Source organism: Triticum urartu, chromosome 7, assembly GCF_003073215.2.
Source record: "Triticum urartu cultivar G1812 chromosome 7, Tu2.1, whole genome shotgun sequence".
Lineage (NCBI taxonomy): Eukaryota > Viridiplantae > Streptophyta > Magnoliopsida > Poales > Poaceae > Triticum > Triticum urartu.
The window spans coordinates 523,854,292-523,872,599 of record NC_053028.1 but is presented as its reverse complement, the minus strand read 5'-3'; the positions used below and the strand labels follow the sequence as shown (position 1 = coordinate 523,872,599).

The window sequence follows — 18,308 nt, the reverse complement described above, 5'->3', positions numbered from 1 at the left end:
ACCAAGAATACTTATTCCCTTTAATAGTAGGTATAGACCTAATTATTATTTGCGGTCTCTATAAAAGCCCATAAAAGGCCCATCAATGTACAAGTATCTGGCCAAGATCGCTTAGCGTGCACTCAAACCAAACGAAAAGGACTAAACCAAACCAAGAATACTTATTCCCTTTAATAGTAGGTATAGATATAGATATAGAGTAGGTATAGATATAGAATGCATGGACCCAGATGCAAAAAATAATTGTAAAACTTGTAATATATTAAACCACACCAACATAATTATATAATAAAATCATGTTTCACACTTTAGAAACTGTGGTAGCCTAGTGGTTACAGCAGCCTTAGTAGCACTCGAGGTCCTATGTTCAGACTCCCCGTGGGAGCGACAATCGGGTTGTTGCTCTACGGTAAATACTCAAACACAAGCTTATATATATAACAATTCTTACAATACCGCTTATAAATTACGAGTTTCACATGGCACAAGTCTCTTTGAGTTTCATTACAGAATAGGTGGCAATATAGAATCACAAGACATGAAGTCTGCTTCATCTCTGTCAACACAATCCGTTTCAACATGGTCATCTTCTTCAAAAGGGTTGAAGTTGGGATCCTCCGGGCTATTTGGTTTAAAACATTGTAGAATCGGAATACTCGGTCTCATCTCCAGCTGGTTCACGACATTATGCGAGGGTAAGTATATTCCCCAAAGAGAATAAGAAAAATAATCTGAAAACTAAATATTTTGACGCGCGAGCATAAAGGCAAATACACTTGTAAAATGCTTGTCGGTGCCTGTGTGGTTCAAGTTATGCACAGTGGTGTAATAAAGAGAACTAAAAGGGAAACCTTAAATTTAAAATTAAATGCAAAAAAGTGCCCAAAAATCATAACAACCAATAATGAGATCATCAAACCACCGAAATATGTGAATCTTATTCAGTTATATTGATTGGAACCATTCATTAAAATTTTGGTTTAATTTGATCTAGCGATCTCTAACTAATTTTAGAATTTTCAATCATATACTGTGAAATCTGCAGCACTAAAATCAAATAAATTAGAGAACAAGAGCAAATTATCCTGACGTAAAGAGCACCACCAAACTTCTAAATAGCCACTTGGAACAATTCCTGTGGTTTATTTTCCAAGGAACATACACTAAACATAGCACATCGATTGGTTTTTTTTTATTGTCCTGTATTTTCGATTTCAGTGTTTCCTCCGGAGCTGCGAGCTGCGACCAGGAGGAACCAAAGCTTCATAACGACGCCTAACGACCATACGCACCGCCGCCGCCCGAGACTGAAATGAAGGCCTGGCATGATGAGGTGAACTTTTTCTTTAACATAATACAGACACAAGCGCTTATATATACGTGCATATATTCATCCCTATAAACGTATACACTCACACCTTATCCTTACGAGCACCTCCGAAAAACTGAGCCGGCATATCATCTTGAGATATTACGAAGTCACTGTGGGCGCCTCGTAGTCGACGGGAACGTCTCCTTTTATGAAATGCAAGGACCAAAACTTAGTACCCTGGTGGACTAGACATACCACTGTCCTTCTAATCATCCACCACGGGTTGGTTCGCAGAACGATGAAGTGAACTATAACGACTCCCTAAATGACGATGCGACACCCACATCCATGAAGCTTTCATTCGGAGCATATGAGCATCTCTAGCAGATCCCGCAAAAGAGATAATCCGAAAAAAGAACCGTCAATTTAGCGGACGAGGGTGTTTTCTCCGCCTCAAACAGATACCGCAAAATTGGCCATCGCCATATCTATGGGGTTCAAGCATCTTTTTGCCAGTTCCCTTATCCTTGGCGCGAAGGAAACTTCTGCCCCTTCTGATCCCGCCTCACGCACCGCCACCGCCTTCGATCTTGCCTCCAACCTCATCGTTCGGCCTTGCCGCGCCGCCAACCGACCAGATGAAGTGCGCACAGCCTCCAGGTGCCACATTTCATGCGCCGCCGCCACCAAGTATGCCACCGCTCCGTTCTCCCGCGCCTTGCTCGGCCGTGCATGTCGGTGCCGCCCCAACGTCTTTCACTGCCAATGGCAAGAGGAAGCTGTAGGGGAATCACCTCGTTCAACGGGGCGTAACCGGCATGGCACCACCTCCTTCTGCCCCTGCTCCGGTTCCTCCCATCATAGACGCCGGCGCGAGGAAGAAGACCGCTTCCACCGGCCCAGCCTGTGCATGGGTTGAGCCCCCGAGGAAGAAGGTGTTCGCGGCAAGAGGTCGGACTCCTCCTCCGTCTCCGGCCGGCTCCGTTATCTCAGATCACGGCCACTCCACAGGTCACGCCTACCATGTGTTCGATGAAACGTCCGGGAGGTAAAAAAATTCTTTTGCTTGAGGCACTCCGGTGATCTTTGCTTTGACTTTGAAGCACTTGTTTGAGCTTTTCCCGTTGAATTTTGTAGCCAGAACATGCAGTCAACATATACCGAAATGTTGGAGGAGAATGCGGTAGATTTGTGTGCTCCCGTTGACAATTTTGATACACCTCACGTGGAGGTTGAGGTGGAGGTGGATCAAACGAATGATGGCGGTGATGAAGTGTAAGTGATTGAGGAGGCCGAGTATGATGCTATGGTGGGGAGGACCGGCAACTATACGGAAACGGAGGGTGTGTGCTTGATTCAAGGATGAGGGAGTATGTCACTTGACACAGTGATAGGCAAGGATCAAAGCTTTGGAAATTAGTGGCAAAGGATTGACGACAAGTACCACCAAATCATGTCGTTCCCCTCCAGCCAGTCCTTGAATCACTCCATGGCCGTTGGGACGTGATTAAGAAAACTTATGGCCATTGGAGTGGGTGCTTGGAGCAAGTGCGGAATGCACCACCAACTGGCGTCACTATTCATGATTATTTGAGTGTTTCTTCACTTTGTTGACTTCGACCGAGTTGATAAAAGTTTAAGCTCATATTTGTCTCAATGTCAATGTGTAGGATAACATTGCCGATGAATATGTCAAGCAAACCACGGGTTTCAAGGGTTGGTCGTTCACTCTTCATCATTGTTGGTGTTTGCTTAAGGATAGTGAGAAGTGGAGGGTGACGAACAAGGAAGCTCCCCTGAAAGAAAGGTGTTTTTTTCAAATTGGAAGATAAGGATGATGTTAGTGATGATGCGCCAAGAGGAGGAAGAAACAAGGGGAAACCGGATGTAAGCAAGAAGGAGAAAACGAGAGTGAAGAGGACGGCCGAGGAAACTAGTTTGAGAGATAAAATTGGTGACATGGAGAAGATGAAAGAGACCATGTTAACCAAGCATTGGGGCGCTAAAGTGGCCATGGCCGAGAAGAAAGAGAAGCACAAGGAGGAGAACTAGGAGAAGAGGTCTGCCTTCAAGGACCGCAAGATCGCCCTAGAGGAACAAAAGAGGAGGGACAAGAGAACGGTCGAGGAGGACCGGTTCATGTTGATGAATCCTAAGGGCATGCATGAAATGACAAGAGAATTTTGGGAACTGAAAAGAATGGAGGTCATGTGCCGAATAAAGATGGAGCTTATGGCCAAGGGTTTGGCAGTGTAGGTGGTGGTGTGGGGTTTGGAGGGGTTTTTGCTTCCGGCAATGTTGGTGGTGGCGGGTTTGGAGGTGGTGGTGGAGTGTTTGCATGTGGTGTTGTCTTGGGCAATGGTGGAGAAGGTGGTGGCGGAGATGGTTTTGGAGGTGGTGTTTGTTTCGGCGTTGGGGGTTGTGGTGGTGATGGTGATGGTGAAGCTTTTGGCAATGATGGTGGAGGTGGTGGTGGTGCTTCGGCAAACAATGTGGATGGTGGTGGTGGTGGTGGTGCTCATTGTCCGAACAATGTGGTTGTCGTGGTGGTGATCATTCAATCATGTTTAATTTTGCTTGACCGCACATTTTGGAAGGCCAAACTTGCTACCTCGTATGTTCCACATGATTTTGGCCTAGATGAACTAGTGTGATGGTAAACTAGTGTTGTATATATGAATGTCATGCATCCATATGCAAGCACTCGTCAATATTTGTCCTATGAATATTTTTGCAGTATCGCGAGGCCTTCGGCATGGAACAAATCCTCTAAACCCACCCCGCAAAATATTTGCACGACAAGTTTAGAGGACATGTTCTATCGGAAGCCTCACGGTACCACAAAAAATGTTACAGGCCTCTCGTAAACGAATTTTGCGGGATGTGACTTTACCATATTTTCTAGAGATGCTCTGACCCGCATAACCCTGAGTAGCAAGGTCGCCAACCCATATCGACGAAAGGATCGCCACCGCGACAGCCGCCGCGGCCGCCGCCGGATTGAAGCCTTCAGGAAGTTGCCGCCATTGAACCCACGACAACGCCAGGACCACCCGCTACACCTCCCATTGCTATCCACTTAGCCAAGGGGAGTTCGCCATAGAGCCAAACAAGCACCTCACTTCCGTGGTCACCATGCAGATCCATCACGCCTAGCCACCACGGCCGCATCGCCGCTGGCCAACCTCCCCTGTGGAAGAGGAAGGACGCCTATGCCAGGCCCATGGTCTTCGGCCCGGAGTAACCGCCGCTAGAAGCCGACCGCACGCCAGTAAGCAGCCACCAAGCGGGGAAGGGCAAATTCCTGCCGCCGCCGTCACCAGGCCGGACTTTGATAAAGATGACCACTGACGGCGGTGACGGGGTGTGAAGCTAGGGAGGGGTGGCCGAGGTCGAACTGATCTGGTTGCCGTCTGAGCCTCTGTCGGAGAGCGATGCCGGGGGCTTCTCCTCTGATTATTCCCACTCCCCTTTAGTTTTCGGCGTTTGCTGGCCATATGAGACTACTCACAATGGGAGTAACATAGATAGTAATATCACACATATCTAGATAAAGTAGATGATGTGGCACGCAATAAATGAAGAAACAGGGAAAGTAGTAACATAGCTAGTTACTAATACTATGAGTAATATCACACATATCAAGGTAAGATGTGTCTATAGCCTAATATATGAAGTGTTACATGTTACCACACATATGTTACTCCTCACTATAGAGATGGTAATATAGACTAGTAACATGGGCATGTTACTAGTCTATGTTACTATCCATTGTAACTAGTCTGACATATACATATGCCAATTAGGGGTTGTTTGGATACCTAATTATAGAAAACTAGTTATCCTTAAACCTGATTTCTGGTGTAACAACCTAAAACATTGTTTGGATCATCAAACTAACTCGAGGATATACTAAACTAAGTTTTTTAAAAGTCCAAAAACCCAGTTTATACAAAATCAACTAATAGGGGAGCAACTAACAAAGGAGTAATCCTTCGCGAGCCCCCGCAAGGGTCACCTGGGATGGGCTGGGAGTGCGCCACTCGGCATGTTCTCGGCCGCCGCCACATGTTGACTTCTGGGAGTTTCCTCCATTTTTTTCATGAGTTTTTGGCTTTTTAGCTGGCTTTTTTCTGGCTTTTTGGATTTTTTGGTTTTCTACTGGTCTTTCTTATCTTTTGGACAAAAAAGTTTAAAAAACATTACGCGAAAAAATGCATTTTCTTTTTTGAAAAAAATTGTGTTTCTTTTACTTTCGCGTGAGGCACGAATTTGCTTCCGCAAGAGACATGGATTTGCTTCCTCGAGAGGCACGGCCATACTTCTTGGAAACGGAAAAATATATATATTTTTTCCTTCCGCGAGAGGCACGCACGGAAACGGAAAAAAAATTATGTTTTTTCCTTCCACAAGAGACACAGTCGTGCCTCTCGAGAACAAAAAACATTTATTTCCTTCCGCGAGAAGTACGGATTTACTTCTCGTGGAGGCATGAATTTAATTCCACAAGAGGCACGATCATGCTTGTCGGAAGCGGAAAAAATGTGTTTTGTTTTTTCCCTTACGTGAGAGGCACAAGTTTAGATCTCGTGGAGGCATGAATTTTCTTCCGCGAGAGGCACAGTTGTGTCTTTTTCGAAAAGAAAAAAAAACATGCTTTCGGTTTGGTTTTCTCGTCTGGTTTTTTTCGTGATTTGTTTTCTCAAGACCTATCAACATGAGATCTAATTTTGAATATCTTGAGTGAGGAATTCAACGGTGACAACAGTTTGAGATTTAGACGCATGATTTAAAAGATAACACATTTTGCATTCACTTATCTACGAAAAAAAACTCGCATGTAGTGTGTCACTTGTCGCAATATGAGAGTGACCTTTGCAAACAATGCTACTTAATTAGTGATTTCATCTTTTTCTTATATAAACGTATTTTCTATATGTATAGGGAGATCAATAAAGTCTGACGCGCTAATCATGGTAAACTCTGCTGACTGTGACAGTTGCGTGAGAAAGCCAAAACCGTCGTTGCCGATCTCGGCCAGGCAGCCGGAGCAGATTGCGATGCTCCACCTAGATCAGCGCCTCCATGGCGGATGCGCACTTCGGTCGGCCGCCATCGTGTCCATCGGCTGCTTCACAACCATTGTCGTCGTCCATATGCTCCACCTTGTACGTCCTTGTCATGCCTGTCTACCATGTGTGTGTTGTGCTCTGCTATTACCAGCGAATCAATCCAGCAGCTACATGCTACTGTACATGCGTTCATGGCCTGAGTATCAATCAAGGATGCATTTGGTTGTTTGCATTAGGCTCAGCCAGGAACGTACGGGCAATTTTCGGCCTGTTTGGTTCCCTGGCCTGCATCAAAATCTTGGCCCACATAAAACTTAAAGCAATGCTCAGCCAGGCCCGCTAAGAACGGCCGAATCGGCCGTTTCCAGCGAGTCAGGCTCGAGCGATGCAGAGGAGGGGAATGCCGCGTCGCGCAGCTGCGGGCAGGGAGATAGCGGGAACGATGGCGCATCTCCAAAAAAGTGGCGGGATAAATTCGAGTCACCGCCTGTCGATTCGGTCGCCCTATATATCCAGTGTGACTGCTACGGCAAAACTTCCGCCACCATTTCCCCCCTCTTAAGCTTTCCCTCCAGCTCGGAGCCACTTCGATGACGAGGTAAGCGGCACAACTACTCCGGCGACCGGTTGATTGCGGCGGCGGATCGACTCTTCCTCCTCTCCGATGTGCCAGGCACCTCCTCCGCGGCTCTTCCGATGGCGTTTTGTAAGTTCAATCACCACCTCCTCTCTACTAGTTCTAGCTAGATCTATCGATCTGGTAGGGTTAGATCCTCTGATCTGTTTGACTGTGATGTTGTAGTAGCTACTTGTGATGGATTTGGAGCATTCTACGGGTTTTTTCCATGTCAGCAAGCATTGGTACCTATGGCCATGGATGGATTGGTAGTATGCTTAGATGTGTGGTATGCTACTATGCAAGTGTTGAACAAGATCCTCCATGTGTCCATGATTAGTGCTTTGTTATGCTGTGTAATTAATCTGTTGTATGCTTTGATGGATTTGGTAGTGCTGCCTTCAACTAGATCATCCATGTGTGCATGTGTTACTGTTTGTTCAATCTGTCCATACTATACTACTAGTTCCTACTATCTATGTGTAGTGTGTTGTGGTGTTGAGGATGCTTATGTCTGTAGGACATGATCATGCAAGAGTTTAGTCAGGCCCTCGTGTCGTCCAAGAGCCAGTTTCCGCCGTCGTATGTCAAGGACTCCCAGCCTCCCATCAAACAGATGCCTCCTGATTCAGACGTTTTCAAGGTACCGCCTACTGTTCCTCCATTTGTGTTGGCTTAGCCCAATGCTGTTACTCATGCTTGAAGGAGAAGGATGGCAGGGGAAACAATATAAAATGCCAGTTGTTCCTCTCCACTTTTGTGCTTAACAAGATGTGTGAGATCATAGCTAGTGGAGTGAGGACTGGCAAGGGGTTCAAGGAGGTGCACTTGAACCTTGTTGCAAAGCAGGTGTTCGACTTCTGTAGACAGAAAGTCACCTCGACCCAGGTGTACAACCACTTGAGGAAGTGGAGACCGAGGTGGATCATCGCGTCCAAGCTCAGAGACCTAAGCGGTGCTTCATGGGATGAGGACACATGCTCGATCCTTTTAGAGGCAAAGCACTACCAAGGCCACATCGCGGTTAGCTCACAAACCATGCCATTCAAACTAACCAGCAGTTTCAGCCTATGAGCCATTGCCATACTAACTAACCTCTCTGCACTGTTTCTTCTTAAGCTCACCCCAAGGATGCAGAGTTCCTTAACACACCTATCCAAAACTACCACCAGATGCAGCAAATCTTCTCCTTCTGGCTGGCAACCGGCAAGCATGCCATGGGCTCTAGTCAGCCGCGGGGCTCGCCGATGCACAAGTATCCAGACACCCATGAGTCAGACACCATCAACGTTGATGCTCCTCAGAAGGATGATGGGCAGGTTCATGTGCTTGATAAGAAGAGGAAGCGGGCAGGCTTCCTGGAGGAGGAGCTGAGCGTCTTCAGCAGCATGACTCAAGCAGTGAAGGAGGTGGCCACCGCCATCAGGGAGAGCATGTTGGTGGACGTCCACCCGAAGCTTTACGGCGGCGGCATGGAGCAGATTGGCTTCAGCCTAAAGGCTCTCATGGTGGCTCTCAGCCAGCTGCTGGACAACAAAGCCCAGGGTGTTGGGTTTGTTGCCATGGGAGACGCCCACAGGGTGCTCTGGCTGAGGACCTGGTTGGGCAAGCACTTCTACTAGTGCCGCTTCAATTGGTGGCGACGGCGTGCATGATCCTCGACGGCGATGGCGATGGTGACAAGGACGACGATGACGATGACAACATATATTTTGTATAGTTAGGGCTTGAAAACAATCTTATGGTCTGTATATTTTGGTGGGGCGGTAATATACTAACCCCTCATTGTGATCCTCATGGTGATTGCGAACTTATGGTGGTAGGATTACATCTTTTTTGGATGTGGTGGTAGGATGACACCAAAGTAGTGCTAGGTTGAATTTGCTACATAGTATGATCATGCATGCTTACTAATGCTCTTCTGCTCCATTGCTTCTGTGCTTCATTGCTTGCTCCTAGAGTGCTCTGTTTGTGTGTTTCAAACAAAGGGTTTAAGACTAGGCAAGTGGTAGAAGATGCTTACTCTAAGTATGTGCGAAAGCAGTCACGCAGCAAGGTTGAGGTTGGCAAGGTGGATAGTCCGTTAGGGCTGAAGAACTTCATCATCTTCGTCCAGCTCATCGTCATAGTAGTGTTGTGGCGTTGGTGTGCTCGTTGTAATCGTGTGTAAGGTGTAGTAGTATTGATAAACTCACCAAGTAGGATATAAGTTGATCACAACTCTATGCTCGTATGCAACCAAACAACATGCACTCATCTAATTACATACAATGCGTACAACCAAACGCGGTGCGCAGAGGCGTTGTTACGATGCAGGGAGAGCATATGCAGGCAACCAATCAACTTGCAGATGTTGTTTTTTTGTCTGCATATACTCAACCAGGACCAACTGAAACAAGTATACAAATGGGCAAAAAACGAGGCGAACAACCAAATGCATCCCAAGGTGCTTTACGCCGTGTACGTGCATCTTCGATGGGAACCCTCGCCAGCATGCATGACACCGGCGAACGAAGCAGAGCACAATCAGGTGAGCAGTGCGACCACCCTGGTGGCCTTGGCGATGGCCACGCACCCTTGCCAGAGAGCCATTTACGATATGGTTGTCTGCCGCCGTGCGTGTAGGTGTCAACAGCAAGCCGAAGCACCGCACCTCCATGAATTGTTTTCGGAAGAACTCAAAATCATGTTTTTCTAATTTTCCCATCCAAACAAGGTAGTGTGTATATTTGCCTTAACAGAATAACTAATCAAAACTGGCTTTCCTAAAACTCCTTCAAAAATCATTTCTAAAATCTCACGTCTAATTCCCTATATCTAACCAACCACTTAATGTGGGGTGTGGATAGATCTCAGTCGACTGAGACGTAAATCAAGCAACATATAAACAAGAAGAACAAAAAAAAATTATATGAATCTCCATGTAAAATCTCATAAATATAGCATTGACTAAGACTTCTGAGATTTAGAAATCCAGATTAATGTACGCCATTTTGTATTGCTATTTTTTTAATAATATATTTTTTTATTAATTTTCATAAATATTACGCTGGATAAAAAAATTCAAAAATAATACACCGTCGGTCCGCTGCAGGTCGACTGGGCCTAGTCGGCCCACAGCAGGCCGATTGGATTCCAGCCGGCCTACAGGACCCAATCAACCCACGGTGGGCCGACAGGGGCCAGTCGGCCAGCTGTAGGATGACTGGAATCCAATTGGCTTGCTGTGGGCCGACTAGGCGGACTGTGTATTATTTTTGAAAAAAAATACCCAGCGTAATATTTATGAAAATTAATAAAAAAAATGTATTATTTAAAAAAAATAGCTTTTGTATTTTCCATCGTGTTCTGCGTGGATTTAATTAGATCGTGAGATTCTATATATGCATGTAACCGATAAGGCCACTTATTTCGCCACTTTATTTCGCGTGTTCTCAAACTATCACCAATGATTTGTATTTCATAATCCTAAATTTCTTATTGTTGTGGAGGATCTCTAAATAATTTGATGATTAACTGGCCACATGTAAAATTTGGGGTACAATTCACTATTGAAAGATGGAAACGGAAATCAAGCAACATATAAACAAGAAGAACAAAAAAATAAAAAAAATTATATGAATCTCCATGTAAAATCTCATAAATATAGCATTGACTAAGACTTCAAATTTAGAAATCCAGATTAATGTACGCCATTTTGTATTGCTTTTTTTTAAAATAATATATTTTTTATTAATTTTCATAAATATTAAGCTGGATAAAAAAATCAAAAATAATACACCGTCGACTGGAATCCAATTGGCCTGCTGTGGGCCGACTAGGCCCAGTCGGCTTGCAGCGGGCCGACTGTGTATTATTTTTGAAAAAAAATTACCCAGCGTAATATTTATGAAAATTAATAAAAAATTTATTATTTTAAAAATAATAGCTTTTGTATTTTCCATCGTGTTCTGCGTGGATTTAATTAGATCGTGAGATTCTATATATGCATGTAACCGATAAGGCCACTTTATTTCGCGTGTTCTCAAACTATCCCCAATGATTTGTATTTCATAATCCTAAATTTCTTATTGTTGTGGAGGATCTCTAAATAATTTGATGATTAACTGGCCACATGTAAAATTCGGGGTACAATTCACTATTGAAAGATGGAAACGGAAACGTTTGCTATACTTTGTATACGTTAGCATGTTAGTGTTCTACTAGTAGAGAATCCAAAGTAACATCATTTAAAAAGTGCTTATTCGCAAAAAAACATAATTTAAAATGTGCCAGAAACCAAATTTTACCTAAAGCCTACCAGGTATTTGCAAGGAGAAAAGTAATATCTTCAGTAATTTCCAACCTGGCTGCAGGCCTTAAAGAAAGTTTTTGCAATTACCTTCAGCTTGAGATGCCTCCCGGATAAAAGGAATGCCCAGAATGATCGATAAGACCCTGACGTGCGTGACGAACTCACCACCAGTGCTTAGATTTTTTATGTGGAATGCCGCCTCGCAGTTCTGTGCCAGGTAGCAAAGCATCTCAGTCCACACCGTGGCTATGAGCTCCCATCGTTCGGCTGGGCATGTGATCTTAAGCAGCTCTTTGGCGGTAGCACTGGCACGGGAGGTGAAAAACCCATGCCCCTCATACCCATACAAGATGACCTTGCTTTGCTCCAGGTGCCCTCCAGAGAAACGTTGCTGAGTGAGAGCTTTCCTCACATCGCGCCGAACCTTACCAAACTCGAAATGGCCACTGCTTGCGTTCTTGATACTGCATTTCCCGACCAGGTACATGACGTACTCGGACAGCTGCCTACTAATGTCCCTGTGCATTGAGGAGGAGCTGTCCTCATCTGCTGTCGTGTAGAAGCACATCTCAGTGATCATATGCCACATGAGGACGACCGCCGCGACAGTCCCGCCCTCCAGGTTGAGGATTGACTGATCGATCGACCTTCCTTCTGCCGTCGCCTCGAGCGCCCACCGTGCCCACTGGCCGTGGAATGTGCTGAAGTCCCTTTCCCAGTACTCGGTTACTTTTTTAGTGGCCCCTATGTCCAGCAGCTTTCTGAAGACGAACTTCTTGAGGTCAGCAGATACTTGTATGTGCTTGACGTCAGATACAAGCCCAACTTTCAGCAGAGCCCACATGAACAGATTAGCTTGCTTTTCGCGGATGCACTCACCAATCAGGTTATACTGCGCCATCTGCACAGACCACAACCCTTTCCCCAGTGGATGGACAAGCCTGGTCAGATTGAACATTGCCCTCTTACCTGGGAATCCATCATTCCCAAAGGGGCTTCGGCCAGGCAGGTAAGGCCAGTATGACGAGATGACCATGAAGGTGGAGGACAAGTCCAGTGCCACAGCACCGGCTAGCAGCACATAGGACACCACGACATCAGCTCTGACGTCGTCGATGAATTGCCCATCCAGGTCAGCCTTCAGGAACAGCACCAGCGCTGCAGAGTTTGCGCCAATTGTGACGAGCCGCTCGACCCCACTGTAGACGAGGTTGAGGTGGTACTGGAGCACTCCATACTTGGTGTACATGAAGTCATAGACGAGTGATAGCTGGATCTCGGCCAACTTGTAGGCGATCTGGTGCCGGAGCTCTGGCTTCCTTAGACCTCTTAACTTGCCGATGGTGGTGTCAATGATGTCACCTTTGTTCCACATCAAGAAAGGGGTCATGTCTGTCAAGAAATCCAAGCATATCCTGATCCCCTTCCCTGCCACCTCCACGAGGCCCTCGTAATCTATCTTGTCCTGGCTGTCACTTGATAAAAGATCATGGAGCCTCTGGAAATATGACTTTGCATCATCAAGAACATTACTCTCTACGTTGAGCACAGAGTCTGACATGGAGCTGCTCTCGGGAGTCATGGAACTGCCAGCGGTCATGAGCGCCCATGTCCTCTCTGAGTATTTGATTGTCCCAGAAATAAACATCAGCACCATGGGCGCCATAAGCTGCTTGGTGCTGACAACGTGCCATGACTTGGTGACGATGTAGACCGATAGCGTGACCTGTGAGACGAGGCTCAGGAGGTGGCGCTTCCACAGCAAGCTGTCCTCCGTGGAAAGGGCCGCAATTGTCTCCTGTCCACCGAGGTGGAGGAGCAGGAAAGGCGTCCAGAAGAGCAGGAGCTGGTGGCGTGGGTCATTGAGGTGGAGCGCCAGGCGGCCGAGGGTGAAGGTTGCGACGTAGTCTGCCAGCAGGTACGCAACCCACAGCAGCAAGCTGAGGACGCTGGACCTGCGGCGCTTTCGAACTCCTGGGAAAAAGAGGAGGAAGACTTGCAAGGAGAAGCTCGCCAGCACCAGGCATTGGACCTCCCACTGGTTCCATAGCTGCTGGGCACCGGGCAATGAGATGGTCGGCGGGTTGAAAGTAGTATTGCTGATACAAAATAACCAATCCATGCAATTCAGATTCAAATCACATGATATATAGATAGGAAACAAACTAATGTGTATATTGATTGATGGACCACACTATTTGGGGAACATTAAGAATATGACAAATTTTAAGATACTCCCTCTTACCCCTTACGAGGTATTCATTGATCAAGGGTAAATTTGGCTATATATGCTTACATGGTAAGTATAACAAGATTTAACAGGTCAAAGAAAAAGGGCACAACAAGATTGAAAGGAAATATTTTGACAGATTTAATACCCGCGCCTTCCAAATGTATGTCTGTATGCACTACTTGTATGGTTGGTATTTTACAGTTTACCGCACAGACGCACTTTCAAATGTGATTATCTTCGCGTCCATTATGTGTTAGGTTTGTACAAATGAGATATGAGATACTTGGGCATCTTTGTCATAAAACATAGATACTTGCCTTTTTCTCTTAAGATAAGCATGTTATACCGTATATGTATGTTTTGAAAATTTATAAACCCTTGACACATGTGGTAAGCAATTCAAACAATTCAAAAAATATATAAACCCATTTTTCAAACTCTATAAGTAATGGTTAAAATATATTCAATCAAAAAAAGGAAATATATTCTATCACAAAAAAGGTAAATATGTATTCTGTAAATAATACACAATATACTTACATACAAAAAACATTCATATATGATACATCGTACATGTATTCTAAAAAAGATAGCATGTCCATAAAAGATTTGTAAATAACTAATAACCAAAACACACAACCGACGCCTCTCAAAAAGTTAGGGCTCCACTCCTTCCCGCCGGCGTAGCCTGATGATGTCTTGTACCGAGGGTGGCTCTCTCAAGGGCCCCGGGCCACGATACCAACTAGGGGCCCACCTGGCCTAGCGCAGAGGAGAAACCCTAGAGAGTGTCGGGAGACCTTCGTGCCCTCCAAGACTAGACAACGGCGGCACCCTAAATCGCATATGTAGTCATGTAAACCCTAGACCTCCCTGCCTATATAAAGGGAGGTTGGGCAGCCCCCAAGGGCATCGATGTTCTCGTAGACAAACTCTTCGTAGAAATCTCATACACCACTGTAACCCCTCGCACGAGGTATTCCCCCACCATGAATAACAAAGGAAACTAGAATGTGGGGTATTACTCTACGGAGACCCGAACCTAGATAAATCCTTTGCACGACCTCCGATCTAAGACTTCCAGCTATGCTTGGACCCCTATCAAGGGAAATGACGGTATTTTGCACTGTCAATTGGCGCGCCAGGCACGGGCTCGCCGGCTGGAGATCGATCTTGCATTGGATCTTCTTCTGACCCCGACAGCTTTCCGCCAGGTGAGAGCCTAACGTTCGGTTCCCTCACACTTCCGGTCGATGGGGCAGGCTGGGTCAACATCAACCCACCGGCCCACCCTGTATGCACAATCTACGTGGGCAGCGTCTCTTTCAACGCCAACTCTCGGGGTGCCCTTCGACTATGCTTACCACCTATTCAACAAGAAACGCGGGACATGTTTTCGATATTCGGTGACCTTACCATCTGGCCTAGGTCACGTCTTCCCGTTCGGACTTAAGAACTCAGGGGCTGCATATCAGCAAGAGATTCATCACCCCCCCCCCCCAAACACACACACACACACACACACACACACACACACAAAGAAAACATACAATTCGTTGCCATGGTCAGCGACAACTGCCACATCGACCACACACCAGAAGATTGTTTCCTCGATGAGACCATCTTGGATTCCATCATCGACATAGCTGATCTAATATCGTGCTCCTATCACGAGGACGTCGACAATGGCTTCACTAGCTACAAACGGGCCTCCAAGACAAGGAGGCCCCGACGAGCTGCAGCAGACCACCACAGAAGGCGGTGCCCAATGAAAGCCCACGGAGGAGATCGAGGAATATGTCCCACAACCGATCTCAGTACACAGGTGATGGCAGCAGAGGTGGAGGCCGAAGCAAGTGACGACACAACACCACGGTCGACCATGAAAATAGTAACACGAGTGCAGACCTTCCTTCCATCATCACCATGAGCCAGCAGCCAAACCGATACAGTCACCAGAGGCCGAACACTTGGAACTCTTTACTCCGGGGGCTGCCAAACACGCCCTGACCGAGGTAGCAGCGTCGTCCCCAAACGGTAAACATATTATGGAGTATAGGCTCATGGGCACCCCCTTATCTAGCCATCCAATTCTGCATCACGGTTCGTGCAAGAACTTTTCTCTTTTTTGTTTCTCCCATATAGTTCAACATATGAACTTCAAACTTTTCAACACAACAAAAAATTCTAACAAGAACGTGGGAAAAAAGTTTCAGATTTTTTTCATGCATCATAAATACTAAAAATAAGACTTTTTTAATTAAATAAATCTCATTTTCTATATTTTTGTTGGACCAAAAAATCTGAAAGTTTTATCCCACATTCTACTAAGAATGTTTTGTTGTCCTGAAAAGTTTGAAGTTTATATGTTGTTTTATTTTGAAGAAACAAAAAAGAGAAAATTTCATGTACTACTAAATTAGTTGTGTAGTACGGATCTCAAAGCACCATTGAAAGGTAAGGATAAGAGGTGTCCAGAAACCCGAGCTCAAAAAATCTGCGTCCGTCCCCAAACACGACAACCAACACTATCAGGCGCCTCGCGACACCCATCCAAGGCAACGACCCGACGACATTGTCAAGGGAAGCCAAAAGGTTATGCGCATTAAAGTGACACGTGCGGCTCCAACAGGATAACCTAGAAGCCGCAGCATGCAAACAAGCCGACCTCCACCTGGAGCTCATCCATTGTACGGACCGGCAAGCTCAGGACGCAGCTTCCGACTGGGCGAGAAACAAGAGCCTCCAAGAGTGGAACGACACGGCCGAGCACCTTTCACCAACCCAGAGCATCGAAGCACTAGTAGCATTGTTGGACAAGTTGAGGGTGGCGCCCACCGATTCAGACCTCCTGGTAGAACTCACCGAGGTCATACATAAGACAGCCGAGCTCGACAGCAATACCGTCAAGCGGAGAAGTGAACGGACAGGGACGGAGAGCATCCGGTCGCCGCATTACGAGACAATCATAAAGCAAGACCAAGGGTCCCCCGATGCATGAGAGAGGCCAAGGCGTCACTGGACGCCAACGACCTCCACCACCAGATATAAGCGTGATAAACAAGGAGGAGTCAATCCATGACCGGCTAGGCTTTCGCCCAGACCTCCACGATCTGATTCGAGGCCACGCGATGGAGCGCTACGGGCCGGACTACGAAGCCCCGATACCGCAGCTAAGATTAGGGATCGCGCCACCATGCTTTGGGTACGAGGTCATAACCCACCAAATGGGTCCTTCTCGGCGAGATCGGCCTACCGGGCGTTCTTTGCTGGGAGAGTGGAGGCCGCTAGGGTTGTGCAAATCTGGCGGTCAAGAGCGCCGGTGACCTGCAAATTCTTCGCATGGCTGGCGGCTCGGGAGAGGTGTTGGACGGCTGACAGGCTTGCGCGTTGGCACCTACCGCATCCTCCGGCTTGCCCCTTCTGTGATCAGGAGCCGGAGACAATCAACCACATCATTCTCGGCTGCGTCTTTGCTAGACAAGTGTGGTTCTCCATTCTCGACCACTGGAACAAACTAACTTGGTTGCCAACTGCGGATGACAATCTGGTGGAATGGTGAACCTCCATCAACCCATAGCCAAAGCTTAGGAAGGAGACTTGGACCGTCATTGCATTGGTTGCTTGGATGTTGTGGAAACACAGAAATGATGTAGTGTTCAATGGAGCGACAGCCTCCACAAGTGAGCTCCTTAGGAAGATTGATCTACAAGGGCATGACTGGAGGGCAGCAGGGCTGCTGCGAGAGGCGGGATCGCTTCCGATTAGAGTAGATGAGTGGGCTAGTAGTGAGTAATCGGCATGTCGAAAACTGGCTTTCATAGCCGTGGCTAAGTTGTAAAACTATCTGCCTTTCTAGGCATCTTCTATCTATGATCTCGATACGTCAGCTTTGACATATCCTTGAAAACCCATCAACTTCGACAACCTTCTCCTGGCTTAATGTGTATTTGCAAGGGAAGTTTGGACGAAGGTAGGCCTGTGAGATGAGCTACCGACATGGTGCACACGGCCAACACTTCCTGGAAGGTATGCCAAGACCGTACGCGCCATTCACCTGCTCGTAATGTGGGAGTCGTGGAAGCATAGAAACTCAATTATGTTTGAAGGAATGAGACCGGACGTGCAACTTGTGCTACGACGGATCCTCTCTGAGTGTGTGGCGTGGAAGCAGGCCGGCATCCTACATGCCGACCTACATATCTCTTTTGCAAGAGTAGATGGGTGGACTAATGGCGAGTAGTTCACTTAGGTTGATACGTGGTGGAGTGTGTTGTGTTAACGCCTCGTAAATAACTGTGGTCAGGGTTTCTTCCCCTTTTCTTCCCTTAATATATGATAGGCATACTCGCGCGTATTCAAAAAAGAAAGACAATATTTCGTCGTACGCGGCATTGAAAAGTACATAGGCAACACCAAGCGCGACCTCTGGCCCAGCGACTACCTGACACTCGTCAAGATGGCTCATGGAGATATCGACAACACACTATGCCATGTCCCTATTCCTATCTGGATATGCACGATCATGGCTAAACGGGCTACCTCCATCTAAGACTTCCAGCTGCTGGACCCCTACCGAGAGATCTGACGGTATTTTGCATCGTCATAGCCGCCGTCCACCTCGTCTCTGTGACCTCGACGCACGGTGGACTCTGACCCTTGCCGATGTGAGGGCTCCTTTTTAGATGTTTTTTTAGTTTTGTTAAGGTTTGTGTCTTGTTCAGGAAGACAAGACGGTGGCGGCTCCCTGAAGATGGAATAAGGTTCTCCCCGCCTAACCC

At 46.6% G+C, this 18,308-nt stretch overlaps 1 protein-coding gene across 1 annotated transcript in view; it reads right to left on the bottom strand.

The window, feature by feature from the left end:
* Positions 1-262: 262 nt before the first annotated feature.
* The window catches only part of LOC125525177, a 31,967-nt gene continuing 13,921 nt past the window's right edge, over positions 263-18,308 (bottom strand). Inside the window, exons 2-3 of the mRNA XM_048690193.1 lie at positions 11,382-13,393; positions 263-672 (exon numbers count right to left, since the gene is read on the bottom strand). Of these exons, the coding sequence (XP_048546150.1) occupies positions 632-672; positions 11,382-13,393 (2,053 nt within the window). The 3' untranslated portion in view covers positions 263-631. The remainder of the gene's footprint in view (positions 673-11,381; positions 13,394-18,308) is intronic.